Source organism: Saimiri boliviensis, chromosome 20, assembly GCF_048565385.1.
Source record: "Saimiri boliviensis isolate mSaiBol1 chromosome 20, mSaiBol1.pri, whole genome shotgun sequence".
In the NCBI taxonomy this organism is placed as follows: Eukaryota; Metazoa; Chordata; class Mammalia; order Primates; family Cebidae; genus Saimiri; species Saimiri boliviensis.
Genome location: NC_133468.1, coordinates 35589700 through 35611486, shown reverse-complemented (window position 1 = coordinate 35611486; position 21787 = coordinate 35589700). Strand labels below are relative to the sequence as shown.

The 21787-nt window shown below is 52.9% G+C and overlaps 1 protein-coding gene across 3 annotated transcripts; it reads right to left on the bottom strand.

Moving 5' to 3' along the window:
* Positions 1 to 376: 376 nt before the first annotated feature.
* Positions 377 to 14065, bottom strand: NCF1 (neutrophil cytosolic factor 1). 3 transcript variants are annotated; one of them, XM_074390463.1, is made up of 11 exons: positions 13963 to 14065; positions 11131 to 11292; positions 9799 to 9874; positions 9533 to 9698; positions 8616 to 8671; positions 6757 to 6879; positions 6261 to 6368; positions 4598 to 4715; positions 1482 to 1586; positions 943 to 1088; positions 377 to 658 (listed from the first exon to the last, which is right to left on the bottom strand). In XM_074390463.1, the coding sequence occupies exons 1-11, from the start codon at positions 14032 to 14034 to the stop codon at positions 537 to 539; spliced, it is 1254 nt and encodes a 417-aa protein (XP_074246564.1). In that variant the 5' UTR covers positions 14035 to 14065; the 3' UTR covers positions 377 to 536. The 3 variants fall into 3 exon arrangements, with proteins under 3 accessions (XP_074246564.1, XP_039316388.1, XP_074246565.1); XM_039460454.2 differs by having other exon boundaries at positions 11131 to 11211; XM_074390464.1 differs by lacking the exons at positions 11131 to 11292; positions 13963 to 14065 and adding an exon at positions 10863 to 11116.
* Between the last annotated feature and the right edge of the window lie 7722 nt (positions 14066 to 21787).

Below are 21787 nucleotides of genomic sequence, written 5' to 3'. Positions count from 1 at the left end.
TGAGTCACTGCACCCAGCCCTAAGTTATAATATTTTTTTGGTCCCAGCTATAAGGTCACCCTTGCACCCTGGACCGCACCCTGTCTCCTGTCATGAGACAGGGCTGTCCCGCTGCACTGTGTCCACCCATCTTGAGGGCTCTTCCTCCAGAGTCCGACCAGGTGGTTTCTGACCAAACAGCCAGCAGGAAACCGAGAGTTCCTCTTGCACTTGGCCTTTTGCAAACCTGATCTTGGCCAAGGCCAGGGCAATACGCAACCAGACATTGGCTCTTGCAACTTCCCCCCAGCAGAACCCACATCCTCCGGTCCTCAATCTAGAAATACCCCCGGGGCGGAGCCCGGCCCACCCAGCATCCCTGCAGAGCCTCGGTCCACTCCGAGCAACATTTATTGAGGGTGCCAGGAGCCGCGCTGGGCAGGGGCCGGGGCCGCCCTCGGCGTCCAGACACCAGGCTCTACAGAACACGTATACACAGGGACGGGAAGGGAGCTGGCGGAGGGGCCCAGACGCTAGCTGGGGACTGCGGTCCAGACTCAGACGGCAGACGCCAGTTTCCGCTTGGTGCTCTCGCTGCAGCGGTTCAAGATGAGGTCTGCGCTGGGCCGCGGGGGCACCGCCGGCTGGGGCTTAGCGCGCTGGGTCTGCGGCTCCTCCTCTGCGTGGGGAGGGCGGGGGCCGGGTCAGAGGCCCCGCCCTGCACACTGGCCCCGCCCACCGCGCTCGCTAACTCCCGCTCCGCGCTCTGGCCTCGCCTCCTGGTCGTGCCTCTCCCTCTGACTCCGCCTCTCAGGGAATCGCTCCGCCCCCTGGCGCTCGCTCCTCCTCCGGCCCCGCCTCTAGTCCCCGCCTCTAGTCCCCGCCTCTCTCGCTGACTCCGCCCCTGGGGGGTCGCCCGCCCCGCCCGCCGCGCCCCTCCGCCCCCCAGCACGCGGCGCTCACCGAGCGGGCTCCCGGGGCTCTGCGGTCCCGGCCGCGCCTGGCGGCGTCGCTGCTGCAGAAAACGGACGCTGTTGCGGCGATAGGCGTCCTGGCTGAGGCGCTTCCGCGACCGCTGGTGGATGCTCTGCACGTTGCGGATGGACGACCTGGCCCGGCGGGACGGGGCGTCGTCAGAGCCCGAACGCGCCCCTGTTCCCAGCGTCTCGGATGGTCACCCCCGGCCCGAGGAAGTGGGGGGGCGGGCGGGGCCAGAGGCGGCTGCCCGCTTTACGGCACGGACCCTTGCCCTGCCGCAGAGCCCGGGCGGTTCCCAGGACTGCCCATCCCCCACGCCCCGGGCACCGCCGCCTTCCTCCCGGTCCCGTGCCAGCCCCACGCCGCGGCCAGGCGTGTCCAGCCCCTTTCCCCGGTGAGGGTCCTGCCTCTCCCGCCAGGCTGAGATACCCCCTTCCCCCGGCACTGCCAAGCTATGGCCTAGACAGAGCGAACCCATGGTGCGCTCCCCTAGACCCTGCCCAGCCCCGGGGACCCCCGTTCACCTGCGGGGCGGCGCCCCCCGCTTGATCTGGCGTCGGGCCTGGGACAGGTCTTGCCCCGACTTTTGCAGGTACATGGACGGGAAGTAGCCTGTGACGTCGTCTTTCCTGCAACAGAGGCAGCCCTTGAGGCTGGGGCAGTCACCTGGGGGGCGCTCAGAGGTGGGGGTTTCAGGGCTGTCTCTGAACAACTGGGGTTAAGACAGGCTGAGACGTTGCAAACAATCAGACCCCTGCCTCTGTGGGTCTCAGTTTCCTGGTCTGTGCAACTGAGACCCTTCCAGCTCTCCTTCCACAGTTTAGGCAGGGGTGAGGTTAGCAGATCCAGGTCACCGCAGGGAACAGGTATTTGCTATAAGATATTGGCAAGAATGGGCAGGGCACAGTCGCTCACGCCTGTAATCCCAGTACTTTGAGAGGTCTAGGTGGGACGATCTCTTGAGGCCAGGAGTTCAAGACCAGCCTGGGCAACATAGCAAGACCCCTATCTCTGCACCTCCCCCCAAAGAAATTAAAGAAAAAAGAAGACATTGGCAGATTATATTTGTCAATTTTTCTTGTATGTTAACTGCCTTCTGTCTCCTACGAACCTTGGCCTGCCTCCACGTGACCAAATTCTATGCTTTCTTCCCAATGCTTTTTTTTCAAAGGCAGAATTTTTCTCTTGTTGCCAAGCCTGGAGTGCAATGGCCAGTCTTGGCTCATTGCAACCTCTGCCTCCCGAGTTCAAGCAATTCTTCTGCCTCAGCTTCTCAATTAGCTGGGAATACAGGCATGCACCACCACGCCTGGTTAGTTTTTGTTTGTTTGTTTTGGTAGAGATGGGATTTCACTATGCTGGTCATGGCTGGTCTCGAACTCCTGACTTCAAGTGATCCACCCACTTCAACCTCCCAAAGTACTGAGATTATAGGCGTGAGCTTTGAGTCCGGCCCCAAATGCTTTTTAGTTTCAGGTTTTACCCTTGGAAAAACCTGTGATCCATCTGAAGTAAACATCTGTGTACAGTGTGAGGTAGGGGTCTAGGTTTGTCTTTTGTTTTTTTTTTTTCAGTATGTATATCCACCTGTTCCAGCACCATTCATTGAAAAGACTCTCTTTCCATTCTCAATATTACATTTGGGAGTAAAACAAAACAAAACTTTGCATAATACAAAGTTCACATAAAACCGTAATTCCTGGCTGGTGGGAGGATCACAAGAAGATTGTCGGAGACACAGGATGGGGGTTAATGGAGTGTGTGTCTAAAAGGCTGAGAAATGCTGCCTCAAAGCCCCCCCCGACCCAGGACCATGCTGTGGGTATGCATGTTGTGGTCCTAGCTTTAAGATATGCTTGCAGGAGGGCGCTGGGCTGGCCCTGTGACCTGGAGCTCTGCAGACGACAGCAAAGGCCCAGCATGGAGGCTCATGCCTGTAATCCCAGTGCTTTGGGAGGGCAAGGCAGGAGGATCTCTTGAGGCCAGGAGTTTAAGACCAGTCTTGGCAGCATAGTGAGACCCTGTTTCTACAAAAAATAAAAATAAAAAAACATTAGCTGGACATGGTGGTACTCACCTGTAGTCCCAGCGACTTGGGAGGCTGAGGCAGGAGGATCACTGGAGCTGCAGTGAGCCATGATTGTGCTCCAGCCTGGGAGTCAGAGCAAGACCCTGTCTCAAAAAATAAATAAATTGGTAAAAAATGAAGACACGGGAGAGGAGCTGGGAGGCCCCGTGGCCCCAGGGAGACGGCTCCGCACGCCGCTAGAATTCCGTGTTCCCCAGAACCAGAAAAAAAAAAAAATTAGTATTTCTGCATTCATTTGGAGGTTAAACAGATGGGAACTGCAATGGAAACTTTTTTTTTTCTTTTTCTTTCTTTTTTTTTTTTGAGACAGAGTTTCGCCCTTGTTACCCAGGCTGGAGTGCAAATGATCTCGGCTCACCGCAACCTCCGCCTCCTGGGTTCAGGCAATTCTCCTGCCTCAGCCTCCCGAGTAGCTGGGATTACAGGCACGCGCCACCATGCCCAGCTAATTTTTTGTATTTTTAGTAGAGACGGGGTTTCACCATGTTGACCAGGATGGTCTCAATCTCTTGACTTCATGATCCACCCGCCTCGGCCTCCCAAAGTGCTGGGATTACAGGCTTGAGCCACCGTGCCTGGCCTTTCTTTTTCTTTTTTTTTTTTTTTTAAAGAGACAGGGTCTTGCTTCATCACCAGGCTGGAGTGCAGTGGTGCGGTCATAGCTCACTGCAGCCTCCAACTTTTGGGGTCAAGCAATCCTTCCACCTCAGCCTCCCAAGTAGCTGGGGCTACAGGTGTGTGCTACCATGTCCAGCTAATTTTTATGTTTTGTCTTTTTTTTTTTGTGGAGACAGGGGTCTCCTATGTTACCCAGGTTGGCCTTGAACTTGTAGCCTTGAGTAATCCTCCCACCTTGGCTTCCCAAAGTGTTGGGATTATAGGCATGAGACACAGCACCTGACTATAAGAAACTTTTAAAAGGAAATGGAAACGGGATTATAAAAAGAATGTAATTTTTTTTTTTACTTTTTTGGAGACAGAGTCTCACTCTGTTGCCCAGGCTGGAGTGCAATGGTGTGATCTTGGCTCATGGCAACCTCCACCTCCAGGGTTCAAGTGATTCTCTTGCCTCAGCCTCCCAAATAGCTAGGATTACAGGCGTGTGCCACCACACCTGGCTAATTTTTGTATTTTTGGTAGAGACAGGGTTTTGCCATGTTGTCCGGGGTTGTCTCAAACTTCTGACCTCAAGTGATCATCCCACCTCGGCCTCCCAAAGTGCTGGGATTATAGGCCTGAGCCACCTCGCACAGCCAGGAATGTAATCATTTATCCAACAGTTCACCACGTTGCCAGAGAAGGAATAACAGATGGTTAGGGAGAGACCCTAAATCACAAAGGAAAAATGCACTCACGGACAAGGACATTGGCACACAAGACAGGCAAGGGTGGGCTCATCCCTCCCTGCTACTGAAATGGAAACTGAGCCCAGAGAGACGCGATGGCTTACCCAGAGTCCCAGAGGCAAGGCACGCCAGACCCCCAAACACTCCCGCCCTGGCTGGGGGCTGACTCTCGGGTGGGTGCCCCGGATGGAGAGGGGCCTCCTACCTGATGACCCACCAGCCGTCCAGAAGCTTGTGAATGACCTCGACGGCTTCGCCCTCGAGCAGAGACACCTCGTCCCCCTCCACAGCAGTATAGGACTTGATGGCAACGTACGGCTCTCCTGGTCCACAGCGGGGGCACAGGGCACAGTGTGAGGTCTACCCAGCCCGGGGCTCACCACCCCTCCCCTCTTCTCATCTCTGCACCTGGGCTTCCTCCAGCCACTCCAGACCCACCCAGGGCCCACAATTCCCTTCTGGGTCTCTTCCCTCCACCCCTCTGCTCCATCCCAGGCTCCCTCTGCAAGCTCCTGCTGGTACCCACTCTGGGGGCACACTCTGGACTTCTGCCCTCTGCCCCCTACACCCAGGTGAGCTTGTCCACTCCCATCCATTGCCACCCACTCTGGGGACCAGAGATTCCACATCGACGGAGGTCTGGCCAGGCACCTAAACATGACAAGAGACCAGTCATGAGCAGGTGGGTGGAGTGCCTGTCCACGAGGCCCCGGGAACTGCTCAGCTGCAGCTAATTGTCAGCCTGTGGGGCCGAAGGCCTTCCCAGTGTTTAAACAATAGCCACAGGCCGGGGAGGTGGTTCCTGCCTGTAATCCCAGCACTTTGGGAGGCCGAGGTGGGCAGATCACCTGAGGTCAGGAGTTCGAGACCAGCCTGGCCAACATGGCAAAACTCCATCTCTACTAAAAATACAGAAATTAGCCAGATGTAGTGGCACACACCTGTAATTCCAGCTACTCGAGGGGCTGAGGCAGGAGAATCGCTTGAACCCAGGAGGCAAAGGTTGCAGTGAGCAGAGATTGCGTCACTGCACTCTAACCTGGGTGATAGAGCGAGATTTTGTCTCAAAAAAAAAAAAAAAAAAAAGAATAGCTGTAAATCCACATAAAAGGATGATATCACTCCATTTTAAAATGTGGGTATCCAGGCCAGGCGTGATGACTCATGCCTGTAATCCCAGCACTTTGGGAGGCCAAGGCGGGCAGATCATCTGAGGTCAGGGGTTCAAGACCAGCCTGGCCAACGTGGTAAAACCCCGTCTCTACTAAAAATACAAAACTCAGCTGGGCGTGGTGGTGCATGCCTGTAATCCCAGCTACTCGGGAGGCTGAGGCAGGAGAATCACTTGAACCTGGGAGGTGGAGGTTGCAGTGAGCCGAGATCGCACCACTGCATGCTAACCTGAGCAAGAGAGTGAGATGCTGTCTCAAAAAATACTACTAATAATAAATAATAAAGTAAAATAAACTGGTAACCAGTTCTATTATAGTTTCTTTCAAGCTCAACGCAGGCCCCATCACTGCCGGCTCTCCCTTTCTAGTCAGTGATGATGCCTCTACCTCCAGGCAGCCTTCCCTCCTGAGCCTCAGGTCTGCTCATCCTTCAGCTTCCCACTGGATCTGGCCTCATGCCCACAGACACCACTGACCCCCCCACCCTCCCCCGACATCTGCTCCTCTTCCTGGTTCCCTGTCTGGACCCAGGGCACCACAACCTGCCGGGATCCCCAAGCCAGAGAAGATAAGGTGTCAGCCCTGACCTTTCTGCCCAGCCAACAACCAGGCCAGACTCCAAAGCAGTCACTCAATATCCCTGGGCCTGCCTGCCCCTTCCTCCCACACCCCTATGGCCTCAGAGGGCAGGGGCACCTGCATAGTTGGGCTCAGGGTCCTCCGTCTCATCGGGACTGTCCAGGGGCTCCAGAAAGGACGCTGGGATCCAGCCTCGCTTTGCTTTCATCTGGCAGAACCACCAACCTGCACCAGGGGTGTGGGAATGGGACTGAGGGGCAGGCCCGGCAGCTCCCTGCAGCCATCGGGGATGGTGAGGACACCGGGACGCAGACACAGGTGTCAGAAATGTCATCTTCACCACACTGGACCATGAAGTCACATGCATGCACACATGCTCACAAAATCACAACCTTGAGCTCACTCTAACGAGCAGACAGTCCCATGCCCACCCAGACATGCACACCCCGGCCTGCCATGCACAGATGCCCACAGCCACCGCAGGGTGCACACTCAGGGAGAGGGCGACCCACAGTGGCCTCCTGGGGCCAGGCTGCCTGAGCCTTGGCAGGAGGCTTGTGGCTGTGGGTCCCAAGCACCAGGGGAAGGATCCCGGCGGGGCGGGAGGGCTGACCGCTCTCATTCTTCTCCACAACCTCCACCACGTCCCCCACGGCCAGCGCCATCTCGGAGCCTGAGGTCTTCTCGTAGTCAGCGATGGCGCGGTACGTCTGCAGAATGATGGGGCCGGTGATGTCTGGGGCAGAGGGAGGGCCGGGTCAGTGGGCACCGCAGGGTCCATCTGGGCCTACAGAATGGGCACCGGTGTCCTGTCCCCTGCATTTCCTGAGTGCCTAGCGGGCTCCAGGCTTTGGCCTCACACTTCAAACATGTCCTTGTTCTCTGATGAAGTTAGCGAGCCTCTCCCAACTTTACTTTCTTTTTTGGAGACAGAGTCTTGCTCTGTTGCCCGGGCTGGAGTACAGTGGCATGATCACAGCTCACGACAGTCCTGGACTCCTGGGCTCAAGCAATCTCCCTACCTCAGCGTCCTGAGTAGCTGGGACTACAGGCGCCTGCCACCACACCTGGCAATTTTTGTATTTTCAGTAGAGATAGAGTTTCACCATATGGTCAGGCTGGTCTCGAACTCCAGACCTCACGTGATCCTCCCTCCTCGACCTCCCAAGTGCTGGGATTACAGGTGTGAGCCATGGTGCCTGGCCTTTTCCTAACTTTAAGGTGCACCCAAATGCTCTGGGGGCGTTGCTAAAATGCCTATCCTGTTCAGTAGGTCCAAGGGGGGCCCCGGGTCTGTGTTTCTCGCCAGCCCTCCATCCAACCCTGGAGGCGCTGACGCTGTTTGTTATTGGCTGAGTTCAGTCTTCTCAAAATTCCTGTGGTGAAGTCCTAACCCCCCCGTACCTTATTTGGAGACAGAATCTTGCAAGAGGTAATTAAGTTAAATTGAGATCATTAGAGTGGGCCCTAATCCAACAGGCCTGGTGTCCTCATAAGAAGGAAAGCCGGGCACAGTGGCTCGTGTCTGTAATCCCAGCACTCTGGGAGGCTGACGTAGGAGGATTGCTTGAGGGCAAGGGTTTAAGACCAGCCTCGGCAATGTAGTGAGACCCCATCTCTACTAAAAAATTAAAAATTATCAGGGCATGGTGGCACACACCTGTAATCCCGGCTACTTGGGAGGCTGAGGCGGGAGGATCACTTCAGCCCAGGAGGTTGAGGCTGCAGTGAGCTATAATCACACCACTTCACTTCAGCCTGGGCGATAGCGCAAGACCTGTCACTGAAAACAACAAAAACGAAATAGTGGCTGGCACAGTGTAAGTACTCCATTAATGTCAGGGATTATTCTTATTGTTATTAGCATGACTTTGCAATAAGTATTAAAAACTGTCATGCCCTGCGTCACCTCTGATGGCCACTTTGGCCTCCATAACCTCTGCATTCATTCAGCCACAAACACCCCCCAGCTGCTGGAAGCCAGGGTCTGCGCTGGTCTCGGCACTGACACCTGCAAGAGGCTCCTTTCATCCTCCAATGACCTTCCAAAGACCCAATTCTTTTTTTTTTTTTTTGATGGAGTCTCACACTGTTGCCCAGGCTGGAGTGCAGTGGCACGATCTCAGCTCACTGCAATCTCCACCTCCCAGGTTCAAGCGATTCTCCTGCCTCAGCCTCCCAAGAAGCTGGGATAACAGGTGTGCGCCACCACGCCTGGTTAATTTTTGGATTTTTAGTAGAGATGAGGTTTCACCATGTCGGCCAGGCTGGTCTTGAACTGACCTCAGGTATCTACCCCCGTGGCCTCCCAAAGGGCTGGAATGACAGGCATGAGCCACCGTGCCTGGCCCAAAGACCCAATTCTCCAGTGGGGTACCTGTGAGCACCCCCTACCCTGCTCCCAGCTCCTGCTCTCTTCCCTGAACACCCCCCCAACTCCGGGTCTCCCTGGCTGCCCCCCTGTCCTCTCACCCGCCGCGATGCTCTTGCCATCTTTGGGCATCAAGTATGTCTCTGGCTTTTTTGTCCTGAGGAGAGAACAGTCTGGGTGAGACCCTCGGCTTCCCACGGAAGAAGGAGACGCATGGGTAGACCTACAGAAGAACTTCCCAAGAGAAGAGGGACCCAGGGAAGGAAGGGGCACCGTGGAGAGAAGGGAGCAGCTGGACTGGCTGAGCAAGGACTTTGGGAAGTGACAGGGGTTGGCGGATCTGCTCTGCCAGCCAAGGGAAGAACATGAGGAGGACATTCCACAGCCTCCGGCAGATCCTAAGGGTGCCCTAAGTCTGGGAAATGCTCTTGTGGGCCGTCTTCTTTCTTCTTCTTTTTTTTTCTTGAGACGGGGTCTCGCTCTATCACCCAAACTGTAGTGCAATGGTCCGATCTCAGCTCACTGCAACCTCCGCCTCCTGGGTTCAAGCAATTCTCTCCTGCCTCAGTCTCCTGAGTAGCTGGGATCACAGGCACGCGCCACTGTGCCTGACTGATGTTTTTATATTTTTTGGTAGAGTCAGGGTTTCACCATGTTGGCCAGGATGTCCAGGATGGCCAGCATGGCGAAACCCCGTCTCTACCAAAAATCCAAAAAATTAACCAGGCATGGTGGCGCACGCCTTTTATTCCAGCTAGTAGGGTCAGGACGACCACCTGGGACTCCAGCGCCCCAGCCCCGAGTGCTTCCCCCAGCACCCTGAGGTGTGAAGGTTAAGGAGGAGGAGGCTTGGCAGGGCCACGGAGGTTGGAGGTGGAGTCTGCCTCCTTCTCTTTCTGGCTGTGTGGCTCTAGGAAGGTGGCTTTCCCTCTCTGAGCTTTGGTTCCGTCATCTGCAAAACAGGGAAAGTCCCAGCCCGCTTCCCGCTCCCGCCTGGCATGGTGAAAAGGCCACTCACTGGCTGTCCGAGGGGAGCTTGAGGTCGTCGGGGCGCACCTTGAAGAAGTCGAGGAGGTGGGGGCAGCGGGAGATCTTGGTGGGCAGGCCCATGAGCGTGCTGCAGTATTCGGTCAGGGTGCCCTGGCGGTTCTCGGCGGCCCGTTGCCCGTCGAACCACCTGGGAGCTGGCACCAGAGAAGATGAGGTCAAGTCCCAGAGGGGCTGGAAAGGCAGGCGAGCCCCCGCCCACCAAGCCCCTGACAGGGGGCTCAGCCCCACACTCACCTGGGAGGTGTGGGATGATCCTGTTCTCCGGGTTGATCTCCCCCGCCTCGATAGGGAACATTTCTTTTAAGGTTTTCTAAACATTGAAAAGAAAAGAAGACGTGAGGCAGTATTTGCAGTTTACAACACTTGGCAAAGCACGAACTTGGAAGCGGCCTAAATACCTCTCAAAACTACCCGAAAGGCTGGGTGCCATAGCTCACCCCTGTAATCCCAGTGTTTTGGGAGTCTGAGGCAGGTGGATCACTTGAGGTCAGGAGTTCAAGACCAGCCTGGCCAACATGGTGAAACCACATCTTTACTAAAAATACAAAAATTGGGCTGGGCGCGGTGGCTCACGCCTGTAATCCCAGCACTTTGGGAGGCTGATGTGGGCAGATCACCTGAGGTCAGAAGTTTGGGACCAGCCTGGCCAACCTGGTGAAACCCTGTCTCTACTAAAAATACAAAAAATTAGCTGGGCATGGTGGTGGGTGCCTGTAATCCCAGCTACTCAGGAGGCTGAGGCAGGAGAATTGCTCGGACCCAGGAGGCGGAGGTTGCGGTGAGCCGAGATCGCGCCATTGCACTCCAGCCTGGGTAACAAGAGCAAGACTCTCTGTCTGAAAAAAAAAAAAAAAAAAAAAAGCCGGGCGTGGTGGCACATGCCTGTAGTCCCAGCTACTCCAGAGGCTGAGGTGGAGGAATGGCTTGAATCTGGGAGGCAGAGGTTAGAGTGAGCCAAGATGGCACCACTGCCCTCCAGCCTGGGTGAAGAGTGAGACGCTACCTAAATATCTCGGGCCTAGAAACGTCTGTGGCAATCTGGATTCCGCGATCAGCAGAGGCGTTAACCTCTCTTCCTCCCATGTGCGGCTCACCAGCTAATCCTTGTGCTTCCGATCCCCAAATCTCTCTGGGATCTGACACCTTCCTGCCAACCCTACGCTCCTGGCCCTAGCCACTACCAGGCCTGGATAAAGACAATGGCCTCCTTACCTCCCCCGTCCACCCTGCCTGTCCTCAATCCAGTTGCTAAAGGGTTACTCTTAAAAGCCAGGTTGCCCAGGTGCAGGGGCTCACACCTGTAACCCCAGCAATCTGGGAGGCTGGGGTGGGAGGATCACTTGAGTACAGGAGTTTGAGAGCAGCCTGGGCAATATAGCGAAACCCTGTTTCTACAAAAAAAAAAAAAAAAAAAAAAAAAGTGTGTGTGTGTGCAAATCCCCTTTAACTGTGGACTGGGAAAGGATTCTGGGTTCTGCAGTCTCCCCCACCACCCAGGCTGGGGTCCTCCCCGAAGGGTGGAGCCGGACAATGCGTCCCCTCTCCCTCCTCCATCCCGACACTCACATGGAACTCGTAGATTTCGGCGAAGCGCCGGTAGACCACCTTCTCCGAAAGGTCCTGCCATTTCACCAGGAACATGTACACCTGGGGGAAGGCCAGGGTCGGGGGGACCCCCTTCAGCTTCCCAGGAGGCTGTGCAGTCTGCACCCAGGCTCCCACTACCCCCTGGAGAAAACCCAGAGGAATGTGGTGAGGGACATCTTGGGTTGTCCTGGATTGCAGGACACAAACATGGACCAAGTGCTGCCATGCCCCGGCCTGGGGACCGGGGGCAAGCAGATCCGTGTCTCTCAAATGGCCTCATCTGTAAATTGCAGATAAAAGCAGGACCTACGCTGGGCACGGTGTCTCACACCTGTAATCCCAGCACTTTGGGGGACCGAGGTGGGAAGATCGCTTGAGCCCGGGAGTTTGAGACCAGCCTGGGCAACATAGTGAGGCCCCATATCCACTAAAAATACAAACATTGGCCAGGTGTGGTCAGGCACGACTGTGGTCCCAGCTACTCAGGAGGCTGAGGCAGGAGAATTGCTTGAGCCTTGGAGGTCACGGCTTTAGTAAGCTATGATGGCACAACTACACGCCAGCCTTGAAGAAAGAGAAGAGAAGTGGGGAGAGGAGGGGCAGGCAGGCCAGCATGGTGGCTCATGCCTGTGATCCCTGCACTTTGGGAGGCCAAGGAGAGCAGACCGCTTGAGGTCAGGGAGTTCAAGACCAGTCTGACCAACATGGTGAAACCTCATCTCTACTAAAAATACAAAAATTAGCTGGGCGTGGTAACATGCCTGTAATCCCAGCTTCTTGGGAGGCTGAGGCAGGAGAGTCACTTGAATCCAGGAGGCGGAGGTTGCAGTGAGCTGAGATGGCGCCACTGCACTCCAGCCTGGTGACAGAGTGAGAATCCATGCCAAAAAAAAAAAAAAAAAAGATTGATCCAGATTAAGGAAGGTTAAAGACCCTGACATTGATCCCTGACTGGATCGGAGACCTGAAAAAAGTCTTTACCACAGAGGACAAGTAGGCGAATCGGGGAAACCGTGGTAAAGTTGTGGGTAGACACTGGTGTTTTGTCCATGTTAATTTCCTGATTTTGACACGTGTGTTGTGATTACATAAAAGAACGCCCTTAGGATTTTTTTTTTTTTTTTTTTTTTTTTTTTTTTGAGACGGAGTTTGGCTCTTGCAATGGCACAATCTCAGCTCACTGAAACCTCTGCCTCTCGGGTTGAAGTGATTCTCCTGCCTCAGCCTCCGGAGTGGCTGGGACTACAGGAACATGCTACCATGCCTGGCTAATTTTGTATCTTTCGTAGAGATGAGGTTTCTCCATGTTAGTCAGGCTGGCCTCAAACTCCTGACCTCAGGTGATTCGCCCACCTTGGCCTCCCAAAGTGCTGGGATTACAGGTGTGACCCCTCGCCCGGCCGAGAATGCCCTTGATTTTAAGAAATGCACAACCCCTAGTATTTAGCGGTAAAGAAACATGCCTTCGACTCACTCTCAAATAATCCAGAAAATACACCCAGAAAGAGAGGTGCGGTTGAAGGCAGGTGAAAGCCTATTGGAGTTATTTGTACTGTTTCAACACCCCGTAGCCTTTCTATAAATTTGAACTTTCAAAACTGAAAGTTACAAAGAAAAGGAGCGAGGTGACTGGGCACGGCAGCTCACGCTGTAATCCTGGCGCTGTGGGAGGCTGAGACCAGAGGACTGCTTAAGCCGAGGAGTTCAAGACTAGCCTGGACAACATGGTGAAACCCCATCTCTACAAAAATTTTAAAAATTAGCCAGGCGTGGTGGTGTGGGCCTATAGCCTCGGCTTCTCAAGGGGCTGAGGCAGGAGGATCACTTGGGCCTGGGAGGTCGAGGCTGCAGTGAGCTATGATCACACCACTGCACTCTAGACCTCATTTCATAAAAAGAGGCCAGGCGCGGTGGCTCACACCTGTAAACCCAGCACTTTGGGAGGCCGAGGCGAGTGGATCACTTAAGGTCAAGAGTTTGAGACCAGCCTGGCCGACATGGTGAAACGCCGTCTCTACTAAAAATACATAATTAGCTGGGCGTGGTGGCGCGTGCCTGTAATCCCCGCTACTCGGGAGGCTGAGGCAGGAGAATTGCTTGAACCCAAAAGGCGGAGGTTGCGGTGAGCCGAGACTGCGCCACTGCACTCTGGCGTGAGCAACCCAGCAAAACTGTCTCAAAAAAAAAAAAAAAAAAAAAAGAGAGAGAGAGAGAAAGGTCTTGACACACAGCATTAAATGCTCCATACACACTTCATTCAGTTTCCTAAATGCAGTTCCTGCCTGGCCTTGTGTGGGCTTAGAGGACCCAGTAGACTTATCGGTCTGAGCAACCATTTGTCCGGCCCCGCCAGGGGACAGACGGGAGGACTCTTTTGGCCCCGGTGGTGGTGTCACCCTACTGGAGAAGACAAGACTGACACTGCAGGCAGCTGGGGAGACAGAAAGCTTCAGTTTCCGGACCTCTCTCCTGGGAGGGCAGCTCTCTGACGGCTGGGGTGGTCAAGAGGGGCTTCCCGGAGGGGTGGCTCTTGGACCTGAGAGAGTACGGGGCTGCCCGGCCATAGCAGGGAAGCAGAGAGAGGACCCCTGGCTAAGGCTGAGGGCCTGGGTGCGGACGGTAAAGGGCTGCCCAGGGTGGCTCCAAGGGGGCTGTCTTCCCAGGGTAGGGTCCCAGAGCAGAGGGGTAGATTCAGGCTCCAAAACGAGGGACCAGGTGCCCAAGACCCTGCCCCCTGAGTTCTCACTGGCAAGTGTGGCCGCACTGCCCCCCCATGTGCCCTCCACGGGGTCCCCCCTACCAGCTACTCACATAGTGCTGGCTGGGGACGAAGCGCTTCTCAAAGCCCAGCAGGGCGATGTGGCGGATGAAGGTGTCCCCCATGACTGGGCAGCCTCCACTGCTCCCCGGCACTCCCCGGTAGTGCCTTAAATCCTCTGGAAAGAGGAAGTCACTTTTGTCGCGGTCAGGACAGGGGCAGGGAGGGCACAGAAAGGGCCTTGCTTCTTCTTTCAGTTTCTGGGGACTCTTCAGGCTTGCAGGGTGTAAACACGGGCAGCTTCACGCTTGCACACACCTGTGGGGACCAGGACAGGGCCTCACTTGTCCTTCCCATGGCTTGCACGGGCCCCATGGGTTTGGGGGTGAACCAAGCTGTTCCTGCCTCCGGGCTTTTGCATTCACTGCACCCCCTTGACCATATTCCCTGCTTTGACCATGTTCCCCCCATTGACCACTTCCCTCCACAACTCTCTCCTCCATTTCTCTGCTCAAATGTCACCTCCTCTGAGAAGCCTTCCTTGATAACTTTGCATTGCATAGCAAACTTCATACCTTCCTCAACCTCTTCCTGTTTTATTTATTTATTTTATTTATTTATTTTTTTTTTTAGAAAAAGAATAAAGAAGAGGAAGAAAGAGAAAGAGGAAGAGGGAGAGAGAATGGGGGTATTGCTTTGTTGCCCGGGCTAGAATGCAGTCTAAATATGGGTATGCCTATAATTGTCCTTAATAATGGAGACATGAAAGAAAATGAGGGAAGAGAGTAACAAACAAGGAGCCAACCAACATTGTGTTTAAACTTCTAAGTTGATATGATGTGGTACTGATAAGAGTGTATATTTTGTGTAAAGTGGAGAGTTCTATAAATGTTAATTACGTTTACTTGTTCCAGATCTGAGTTCAAGTCCTGGATATCGTTGTTAATTTTCTGTCTCATTGATCTGTCTAATATTAATGTTGAAGTCTCCCACTATTATTGTGTGGGAGTCTAAGTCTCTTTATAAGTCTTGTATGTCTGGGTATTCCTGTATTGGGTGCGTGTATATTTAGGACCTTTAACTCTTCTTGTTGTTGCATTGATTCTTTTATCATTATATAATGTCCTTCTTTGCTTCTTTTGATCTTTGTTGCTTTAAATACTATTTTATCAGGTGCAAAAATTGTAACTTCTGCTTTTTATTTATTTATTTTTGCTCTCTGGTTGGTTGGTAAGTCTCTCTCCATCCCTTGTTTTGAGTCTTTGTGTGTCCTTGAATGTGAGATGGGTCTGGATGCAGCATACAGTTTTAGTTTTTTGTCCAAATTGCCTGTCTGTCTTTGAATTGGGGAATTTAGTCAATTTAAATTTAAAATTAATAATGATATATTACTTTTTGGTATTATTTAGAAAGGCTGATACTGTTTGTTCCTTTCTATGTGTACTGGTTCTTTCAGAAGCTCTTGTAAAGCAGGCCTGGTGGTGATGAAATCTCTGAGTGCTTGCTTATTCACAAAAAACTTTATTTTTCCTTCACTTATGAAGCTTAGTTTGGCTGGATGTGAAATTCTTGGTTGAAAGTTCTTTTCTTTAAGGGTGTTGAATATTGGTCCCCACTCTCTTCTGGCTTGTAGGGTTTCTGCTGAGAGATCTGCTGTAAGTCTGATAGGCTTCCCTTTGTGGGTAACCTGACCTTTCTCTCTGGCTGCCCTTAGTATTTTCTCCTTCATTTCAACCCTGGTGAATCTGACGATTATGTGCCTTGGAGTTGCTCTTCTTGAGGAATATATTTGTGGTGTTCTCTGTATTACCTGAAGTTGAATATTATCCTGACTTACTAAGTTGGAAAAATTTTCCTGAATAATGTCCTGAAGCATATTTTCCAGCTTGGATTCATTCTCTTCGTCACATTCAGGTACACCTATCAAGCGTAGATTAGGTCTTTTCACATAGTCCCATATTTCTTGGAGACTTTGCTCGTTCCTTTTTATCCTTTTTTCTCTAATCTTGTCTTCTAGTTTTATTTCATTGAGTTGGTCTTCGACCTCTGATATCCTTTCTTCTGCTTGATCAATTCGGCTGTTAAAACTTGTGCATACTTCACGTAGTTCTCGTATTGTGTTTTTCAGCTCCATCAATTCACTTATTTTCCTCTCTAAATTTTGTATTCTTGTTGACATTTCGTCAAACTTTTTTTCAAAATTTTTAGTTTCGTTAGATTGTGTTAGAACAAGTTCTTTTAATTCACAGGAGTTTCTTATTATCCACATTTTGAAGCCTGCTTCTGTAATTGGAACACACTCGTTCTCCATCAAGCCTTGTTTCGTTGCTGATGAGGAACCGTGATCCTCTGCTGAGGGAGAGGCGTTCTGATCTTGGGTATTCTCAGCCTTTTTTGGCTGTTTTCTTCCCTTCGTTGTAGATTTATCCATGTGGTCTTTATAATTACCGTCTTTGTAATTGGGTTTCTGAGTGGACGTCCAACTTATTGATTCTCAGCGCCGAAATCTGAGCAACCCACTGCGCCGACCAAATCAGCGGCGTTAAGCTGGATGGTGCTTTTCTGACTCTGCACCAAGAATCGACGCTCCGAGGCGCCGGCAAAACCGCCTCGCCAGTCACAAGAGTCGCGCTGGCGACCCGTGGGGCTCCTCCGCTGGGAATCTCCTGGTGCGTGAGCAACAAGAATTCATGTGAAGGTATGGCGTCCTCTCGTTCTTTGCGTTTTCAGTGGGAGCTACAATCCCGAGCTGCTAGTGATCAGCCATCTTGGATCTCTCTCCTGAAATCCTCTTCCTGTTTTATTTTCCTACAGAGCACTTATTATCACCGATGCATCACTAATTGCATTTTATTTTTCTTTATTTTTGTTGTTATTGTGCTTATTTGAGACAGGGTCTCACTCTGTTGCCCAGGCTCAAGTGCAGTGGTGGGATCACAGCTCACTGCAGCCTCCGACTCTTGGGTTCCAGTGATCCTCTTGCCTCAGCCTCCGGAGTAGCTGGGACTGCAGGTGGGCACCACCAAGCCCAGCTAATTGTTTAAAAAATTGTTTTGTACAGAGTCTTGCTATGTTGCCCAGGATGGTCTCGAACTCCTGGCCTCAAGTGATCCTCCTGCCTCTGCCTCCCAAAGAGCTGGATTACCGTGCCTGGCCTGACTTAAGTTTTTTAGTCTGTCCTTACTACAACGTGCACCCTAGGAAAGCCAAGGCATGGCTGGATTATCAGGGGCTCTAGCCCCAGCCCCTCCATCTAGTGCCTGGCACACAGAGGCCAGGAATATTTGGATCCTGACCGCAACATTCACTGAGTGAATGAATGAATGAATGAGGGAATGAACGAGTGAATGGATGAATGAGTGAATGAGTGAATGAACATGTTCATTGGAATGTGCATGCGAGCATTAGGTGCACGTCCTTGGGCGTGTGTGGGATGAAAGCCAGTGACAGCTGGGACAAAGATGGCCCAGACTTTGAGTGAGACTTGAGTCCCAATCCTCAAGTAAGCAAATGGTTCACTGAATTGTTCCTTAGAGCTGACTCAGTTTCCTCCAGAGTGAAATAAGACCATCAGCTTTGCCAGGAAGGGGGTTGGGGACAAAGAGGTGAGGAGGGGGCAACGTGCCCTGGGAAAGGCTGGTGCTTCTCTCTCCCACTCCCCCAGAGCCTGGGAGGCTCAGAGCTTTTGGAGCGTATCCAGGGTTATGAGTGGCTGGTCCCAGCCCCGGGCCGCCTCCCAGCAGGCCGGGGCTGCACCAGCTCACCTTTGCCTGAGCTCAGCCTCAGTTCGTGGTCTGAACCAGATCTCTTGGGGGTGAGGGTTGGGGTCTTGCAGAGGGAAAGCCAAAAGATGCTGGGCTTTATTTATTTATTTGAGATCGAGTTTTGCTTTTGTCGCCCAGGCTGGAGTGCAGTGGCGAGATCTCAGCTCACTGCAACCTCTGCCTCCTGGGTTTAAGTGATTCTCCTGCCTCTGCCTCCCAAGTAGCTGGGATTACAAGTGTGCACCACCACGTCCAGCTAATTATTTTGTATTTTTATAGAGATGGGGTTTCACTATATTGCCCAGGCTGGTCTCAAACTCCTGACCTCAAGTGATCTGCCCTCCTCAGCCTCCCAAACTGCTGGGATTACAGGTGTGAGCCACCACACCTGATCTTCACTTCTTTGTAGAGAAAAAAAGGCACATCACCTGCAGGCACCCGCTCCCTCTGGACCTTACTGTCCCCCACCTCCACCGGACCCTGGGTGTGAGCAGCCTTACGAGTCCTTCCTATGGCGATTTCCGTCTGTGTATCTGGGAATCTTTCCATGCAGAGAGATAGGCATTTGCAAGAGGACCCACTCAGCAGTGACAAGGAACTATGCCACAGGACAACATGGTGGAATCTTCCAGACACATCGCTGAGGGAAGGAAGGCAGTCACAGAGCACACGTTCTAGAGGACGTCATTTAGACGAGGCTTGAAACCTCCCCAAGCCAGGCTGTGGTGTTGGAAGCCAGGGTGACTTCTGGGGTGATGCTGGGGACATGGTGACAGGAGGGAGTGGGAGGTGGTGGCTGACATTTGCCTCCTCTCCAGATAGATGCTAGTTCCACAAGTGAGGCCGGGCGCAGTGGCTCACGCCTGTAATCCCAGCACTTTGGAAGGCCGAGGTGGGTGGATCATCTGAGGTCAAGGAGTTCAAGACCAGCCTGTCCAATATGGTGAAACCCCATCTCTACTAAAAATACAAAGATTAGCCAGGCGTGGTGGCAGGCGCTTGTAATCCCAACTATTTGGGAGGCTGAGACAAGAGAATCACTTGAAACAGGGAGGCTGAGGTTGCAGTGAGCTGAGGTCACAGCACTGCACTCCAGCCTGGGCAACAGAGTGAGACTTCATCTCAGGGAAAAAAAAAAAAAAAAGCCTCAGCACAGATGCCAGACCGACAGCGGTGCCCACCTGGGCACATCGAGGCAGGGCAGGGGAAGGCTCTGGTGGGGCTTGTTGTAAGCAGAGACTTTCGGGGCTCCCAGCACTTCCTTCCCTTGCCTAGCGGTATCTCCAGTCTTGCGAAACCGCCTGGCCAGGGTGCTTGTCCTGCAGGCGCCCTGAGCCCCTGGTTGTGATCTTCCACTCTCTCCTGTGGCCTCCCACAAGACGCTCTGCAGACAGGGGATGCCCAGCATGTGTGTGGGGTGAGCAGAGGCAGGAAGTGCCGACAGCTTGAGCTTGACCTTGTCATGTCCTCTGTAAGCAGGCTCACAGCCTTCTTTCAGGATGACATACGATTTGGTTTCCACTTTTTATTTTCATTTAATTTTTTTTCTTCTTTGTAGAGAGGGGGTCTCGAGGTGTTGCTCAGCCTGGCCTCGAACTCCAGTCTCAAATGATCCTCCTGGCTCAGCCTCCCAAAACACTGGGATTACAGGTGTGAGCCGTAGTGCCTGGCCAGGATTTAATTTAGTACAGGGATGAAACAAGTTTCCAAATGATTTTTTTTTTAATTAAAAAAGAAAAAGATCAGAGCGGTGGCCCACACCTGTCATTCCAGCACTTTGGGAGGCTGAGGCAGGCAGATCACCTGAGGTCAGGAGTTTGAGACCAGCCCGGCCAACATGGTGAAACCCTGTCTCTACTAAAAATACAAAAATCAGCTGGGCGTGATGGTGGGCGCTTGTAATCCCAGCTACATGGGAGGCTGAGGCAGGAGGATCACTTGAACTCGGGAGGCAGAGGTTGCAGTGAGCCGAGATGGCATCACTGAATCCAGCCTGGGTGATGGAGCAAGACTCCATCTCTAAAAAATAGTAAGATAAAATAAAAGTGAAGGAAGGAAGTAATATAACAAAAGATAAGACATTTAAATAGAATTTCTTTTTTTTTTTTTTTTGAGATGGAGTTTTTCTCTGTCACCTAGCTAGAGTGCAATGGCATGATCTCTGCCCACTGCAACCTCTGCCTCCTGGATTCAAGGAATTCCCTGCCTCAGCCTCAGTAGCTGAGATTACAGGAACCCACCACCACACATGACTGATATTTGTATTTTTAGCTGAGATAGTGTTTTGCCATCTTGGCCAGGCTGGTCTTGAACTCCTGACCTCATAATCTACCTGCATTGACAAGGAACTGTCCCACAGGATGACAGACACAGTGGAATCTCCCAGACCCATCGCTGAGGGAAGGAAGGCAGACACAGAGCACAGATTCTGGAGGACGTCATTTATATGAGGCTTGTGCTGGGATTACAAGGCGTTAGCCACTATGCCCGGCCAGAAATAGAGTTTCTAAAAATGTTTGTATTGTGAAACGTATAGAAAACCGCATCTGTATTAGCCGGGCGTGGTGGCGGGGCTTGAACCCAGGAGCCGAAGGTGGCAGTGAGCCGATCTCACCATTGCACGCCAGTCTCGGCGGCAGAGTAGACTCCATCGAGAGAGAGAGAGAGAGAGAGAGAGACAGAAAGAGAGAGGAGAAAAAAAAGCATACTGCATAGCTTACCTAATTAATAGAAAGGAGACATCTGGTTAACCATTCACTGGATGTCAGAACAATACCAGTGCCCCCAAAATTCCCCCACGTCCTGAGCGCTAACAGGAAGGGCCCCCGCCCACCACCCCGCCATGAGTCAGACACTATTCTAAGTGCTTTCTATTTACAATCACATCTTCCCCTGACAATGAGGCTTTTGGGTAGTGGGTACAAGTTTCCCGACCTCACAGACGGGGAAAAAGGAGAGAAAAGCAGGTTTGCACAGCTAGTAAACGCAGAACTGAGATTTGCTTTTGTTTCGAGATGGAGTCTCGAGCTGTCGCCCAGGCTGGAGCGTAGAAGCCATGCTGCCTCACTGCAACCTCCGCCTCCCAGGCTCAAGCAATTCTGCGTCAGCCTCCCAAGTACCAGAGATTACAGGCTCGTGCCACCACACCCGGCTAATTTTTGTATTTTTTGTAGAGTCAAGGTTTCGCCATGTTGCCCAGGCTGGTCTCGAACTCCTGGCCTGAAGTGATCTGCTGGTCTCAGCCTCCCAAAGTGCTGCATTACAGGCAGGAGCCATCGAGCTTGGTTAGAACTGGGATTGAACCCAGGCAGTCTGGACCCAGGCCCGAAATCTAATCACAGCACTTCTATGCCTGCCGTTGAACAGTGTGAATGAATGAATGAATGAATGAATGAATGAGTGAGAGTAGGGGGCCCATGAGGGAGGCTCTCACTTCAAGCCCAGCCGGAAAGGAGCAGGGGCTTCCGGGTCTGAGCTGCCAGTCCTGGCCTTTTTCCAAATGTCACCTTCCCCGCCCTCAGGCCACTTGGTCTTCCCCAGATGGGCTGAGCTCCCCATTTCCTTAACCAGGAAATCCCCAAAGCCGGGCCAGTGGGGACCATACGGGAGAAGAGGGAGGTTGGCATCAGGGCATGGACCCACACAGTGCTCTCTGTGTGGGGAAAGGGAATCTAGCAGTTCCCAGGATTGGAGCAAATGAGCTTTCCCGTGGGACAGTTCTTTCCCAGGTCTAACCTAAGCCTCCCCTGCTGCCTCTTCTTAACTGAGTGACAGCCAGGATCCATCCCCTTGGCAGGCCCTGGGTGACAGCCTCCTGGTTGTCTTCCCACAGGACCAGCTCTCCCTCCTGCCTTGGGCGGCAGGATGGGACCCAAGGTATGTGTGACCAATCCCCAGGCTGCATTGGCAGGCAGGTGGCAATGGGCAGAAACTCGGGCCCCTCCAGCCTGGCCAACATGGTGAAACCCCGTCTCTACTAAAAATACAAAAATTAGCCAAGCCTGGGGGTGGGCGCCTGTAACCCCAGCTACTCAGGAGGCTGAGGCAGGAGAATTGCTTAAACCTGGGAGGCAGAGGCGGCAGTGAGCCGAGATCACACCACTGCACTCCAGCC

Bases quoted from the DNA above. Each gene is read 5' to 3' on its own strand.
- NCF1 (XM_074390463.1), bottom strand. From the start codon at position 14,034: ATGGGGGACACCTTCATCCGCCACATCGCCCTGCTGGGCTTTGAGAAG. The intron at 6,880-8,615 runs GTGAGAGGACAG...CCTCTGCCCCAG, and splicing joins TGGCAAGAGCATCGCGGCGG to ACATCACCGGCCCCATCATT. The intron at 1,587-4,597 runs GTAGGAGGCCCC...CCTCTGTTGCAG, and splicing joins GACGGCTGGTGGGTCATCAG to GAAAGACGACGTCACAGGCT.